The 3841-nt window shown below is 49.8% G+C and overlaps 1 protein-coding gene across 1 annotated transcript; it reads left to right on the top strand.

Annotated features, from left to right (window-relative positions):
- The first annotated feature begins 1366 nt into the window (after positions 1-1366).
- On the top strand, positions 1367-2026 carry LOC139274155 (epidermal differentiation-specific protein-like). Its single transcript, XM_070891195.1, has one exon. It carries the CDS (start codon positions 1367-1369, stop codon positions 2024-2026), a length of 660 nt encoding a protein of 219 aa, XP_070747296.1.
- The last annotated feature ends 1815 nt before the right edge of the window (positions 2027-3841 follow it).

The raw sequence follows: 3841 nt of genomic DNA, 5'->3' as shown, positions 1-3841 counted from the left end.
CTCTTTAAATAGGGTCCCTGACAGTGAGAGACTCCCTCTTTAAACAGGGTCCCTGATGGAGAGACTCTCTCTTTAAACAGGGTTCCTGATGGAGATAGGCCCTCTTTAAACAGTGTCCCTGACAGTGAGAGACTCCCTCTTTAAACAGGGTCCCTGATGGTGGGACTCCCTCTTTAAACTGGGTCCCTGACAGTGAGAGACTCCCTCTTTAAATAGGGTCCCTGACAGTGAGAGACTCCCTCTTTAAACAGGGTCCCTGATGGAGAGACTCTCTCTTTAAACAGGGTTCCTGATGGAGATAGGCCCTCTTTAAACAGTGTCCCTGACAGTGAGAGACTCCCTCTTTAAACAGGGTCCCTGATGGTGGGACTCCCTCTTTAAACTGGGTCCCTGACAGTGAGAGACTCCCTCTTTAAATAGGGTCCCTGACAGTGAGAGACTCCCCCTTTAAACAGGGTCCCTTATGGAGATTGGCCCTCTTTAAACAGGGTCCCTGACTGTTAGAGACTCCCTCTTTAAACAGTGTCCCTGAGGAAGTGACTCCCTCTTTAAACAGGGTCGCTGATGGAGCGACTCCCTTTTTAAATAGGGTCCCTGACAGTGAGAGACTCCCTCTTTAAACAGGGTCCCTGACTGTTAGAGACTCCCTCTTTAAACAGGGTCCCTGACTGTTAGAGACTCCCTCTTTAAACAGTATCCCTGAGGAAGAGACTCCCTCTTTAAACAGGGTCGCTGATGGAGCGACTCCCTCTTTAAACAGGGTCCCTGACGGAGACAATATTGGAAGCGGCTTGCCCTCCTTGCTGCTCTCACACCAGCCATGCTCCACGTGAACTCCTTCTCCTCTCGGGGCCAAGCTACAAACCCTGACTTTAAGGCGGCCAGGGAGCAGTTGACTTGTTGCAAACACATTACCAGCATGTTGAATTTCTCCGTAGGGATTCCGCTTCATGAACACAGCCACACCGCTGCAAACTGCACTTTGGAAGGGCTCCTTAGCACTGGAACCCACTTTTCAACTTTTTAGGCTGAAAATCGATTGGGCCTTTCGGTAATGGCCCCACAAATTCAGGAGGAGCGCCTTCTTTCTTGCGTGACAGAATTTCGGCGCCACTGCAATTGCTGACAGGGCAGGTTCCAGGATCTTGTGCAATGTGTCTCTACCTCCTGCTGATCAAGTTGTGCTCCACCCATTCGGGGTTGGTGCAATTCTGGGTGAAGCTTTTGGTGATTCACCTATGGACGCTGAGCAGTGGTTATAAAGTGCTGTGTCAACAGGGAGATAGTGAATATAAGGCCAGGCATCAAGCTGCAAACCACTGAATGTTTGCAGTGTCACTGATCACCCACCGAATCCGCAGTCAAGATGACCGGCAGGATTATCCTGTTCGAGAATCCCAACTTTGTCGGCCCTGCGTACTGCTTTAGGGACAAACTGAATAACCTTGCGGATGTTTCGTGGAGTGACCGTGCTCAATCCCTGACGGTGCAAGGCAAACACTGGGTTGCATACACGGATATGGAGCAAGAAGGAGAGGGACTCCGTGGTAAGGGAGAATTCGTGGTTTATGGAGAAGGGGACCATGTGCTGTCTGACAAGATGAAGGAACGGATCAAATTCTTGCGCCTGGTGACAGAAGCGCTAGATGTGAGAAAGATTGAACTGTACCAACACACTGATTATAAAGGTAGGAAGCACATTGCCCAGAATGATGAAACAGACCTGAAAAATTCTAAGTTCGACAATATGGCCTCGTCCCACAAGGTGACGGGAGGCGTGTGGATCCTATACGACGGTCCCCATTTCACAGGCGATTGTTTCATCGCCTTTAAAGGTGACGACATCCAAGACTACGGAAAATATAAATACAATGACAAGGTGTCTTCACTGCAACCCTTAAACAGCGACGATTTTATTCTGCCAAAATCAGCTGCGGAAAACTGTGCAGACCCAGCCACCGAAGAGTTGAGCAGACCCAACGCCGGGCCCTCTGCTCCGAATTCTGCCCTCCCCTCTACTGATTGACTGTCCTTCCTGTGCTCAACCTGTTGGAGAAGAGAATCTGCACCAAACCTCTTTCACTGAATGCTCAATGCAAGCTGCTTACCGGAAAAGCTCCCGCTTGCTGTTCCGCGGTGCAGATTGTGGGGTGTGGCTTTTTGTGGGTGTACCGTCGCTTGGCTCTGTATGCTCAGAATTGCAATCCAATAAAACTACAATGCTTGAATAATGATTGCCAATGTTTCCGTCTGGATCATTCTCCCCTTTTAAAATCTCGAGAAATTGGTCTCGGGCGCTGGCGCGGATCGGGTGGGATCAGATCGGCTGCCCACTGCAGGCAGAGCCTGAAATTGAACTGCGGTAACTGCGGTGCTGTGCATAATCCAACTGGGAAATGTTTCACAGTGTAGGTATGGGAATGTCGCAGGGCATGGTCAACCCTGGAGGTGCCGAGGGAGAAGTGAATTACCAGGTCGTCAGGGAACCTTGTCCTGAGGCCAATATTATCCCCCAGTCAACATTACAAAACAACAGATGATCTGGGCCATTATCACATCGCTGTCTGTGGGAGCTTGCTGTGCGCAGATTAGCTGCTGTGTTGCCCACATTGCAACAGCGACTACACCGCGAAAGTACTTCGTTGGCTGTAAAGCGCTTTGAGAGGTCGATGGTCATGAAAGGCGCTATAGAATTGCAAGTCTGTCTTTTCTCTGTGCTGTTCGACCTCACTCCCCCAGGCATTGCATGGTGAGAGTGAGCTCACTGACTTTATCCCGGTGATATCTATCTGCCAGGCTCTCGGCGCGGGTCTCTGCACACTGTTGTTGAAACTGCTTCCTACCGATCTGACCGGAGGCCTGTAAAGGGGGCTGTATCCACCGGAGCACAGCGGGCTGACAGGGGGTTTCATAGAGGGTTTTTCTTATGCTACATGCAGGTATCTGTTTGAGCACGGGTCGGGACTGCTTCACCACAGGGAGCGGAGGAGGCAGAGAATGCCGCAACTTTGAAGGAACAAAGTGATTATCTGCACGAACATTGTTGTGCCCTTCTGCGTGTGCCCCCCCCCCCCCAATTCGCAATATGAGGGGGCTCGACAAGGTAGATGCAGAGAGCATATTTCCACTCATGGGGGAATCTAGAAGTAAGGGCCATAGTTTCTGAATAAGTGGCCGCCCATTAAAAACTGAGATAAGGAGGAATTTCTTCTCTCTGAGGGTTGTAAATCTGTGGTATTCTTTGCCCCAGAGAGCTGTGGAGGCTGGGTCATTGAATATATTTAAGGCAGAGATAGACAGATTTTTGAATGAAAAGGGAGTCAAGGATTATGGGGAGTGGGCAGGGAAGTGGAGTTGAGGTCAGGATCAGATCAGCCATGATGTTATTGAATGATGGAGCATGATCGAGGAACCAAATGGCCTACTCCTGCTCCTATTTCTTATGTTCTTATGGTCCAGCTCCATGGGACAAGGCCACTCCCACTGGGTCTGTATCAAGAACAGAGGAACAGGGGTCGGGAGAGAGGGAGAACATAAGAAATAGGAACAGTAGACCATTCAGCTTATCGAGCCTGCTCTGCCATTCAATACGATCATGGCTGATCTGATCCTGGCCTCAACCCCACTTCCCTGTCCGCTCCCCATAACCCTGGACTCCCTTTTCATTCAAAAATATATCCATCTCCATCTTAAATATATTCAACGACCCAACCTCCACAGCTCTCTGGGGCAGAGAATTCCAAAGATTCACGACCCTTTGAGAACAAATTCCTTCTCATCTCCTTCCTAAATAGCCGATCCCTTATTCTGAAACAGTATGCCCCCTAGTTCTAGATTCCCC

Source organism: Pristiophorus japonicus, chromosome 9 (assembly GCF_044704955.1).
Source record: "Pristiophorus japonicus isolate sPriJap1 chromosome 9, sPriJap1.hap1, whole genome shotgun sequence".
NCBI lineage: Eukaryota > Metazoa > Chordata > Chondrichthyes > Pristiophoridae > Pristiophorus > Pristiophorus japonicus.
Note: the sequence above shows the minus strand (reverse complement) of the source record. Positions and strands in the feature narration are given on the sequence as shown.

Coding starts and splice junctions, on each gene's coding strand:
- LOC139274155 (XM_070891195.1), top strand. CDS start 1,367: ATGACCGGCAGGATTATCCTGTTCGAGAATCCCAACTTTGTCGGCCCT.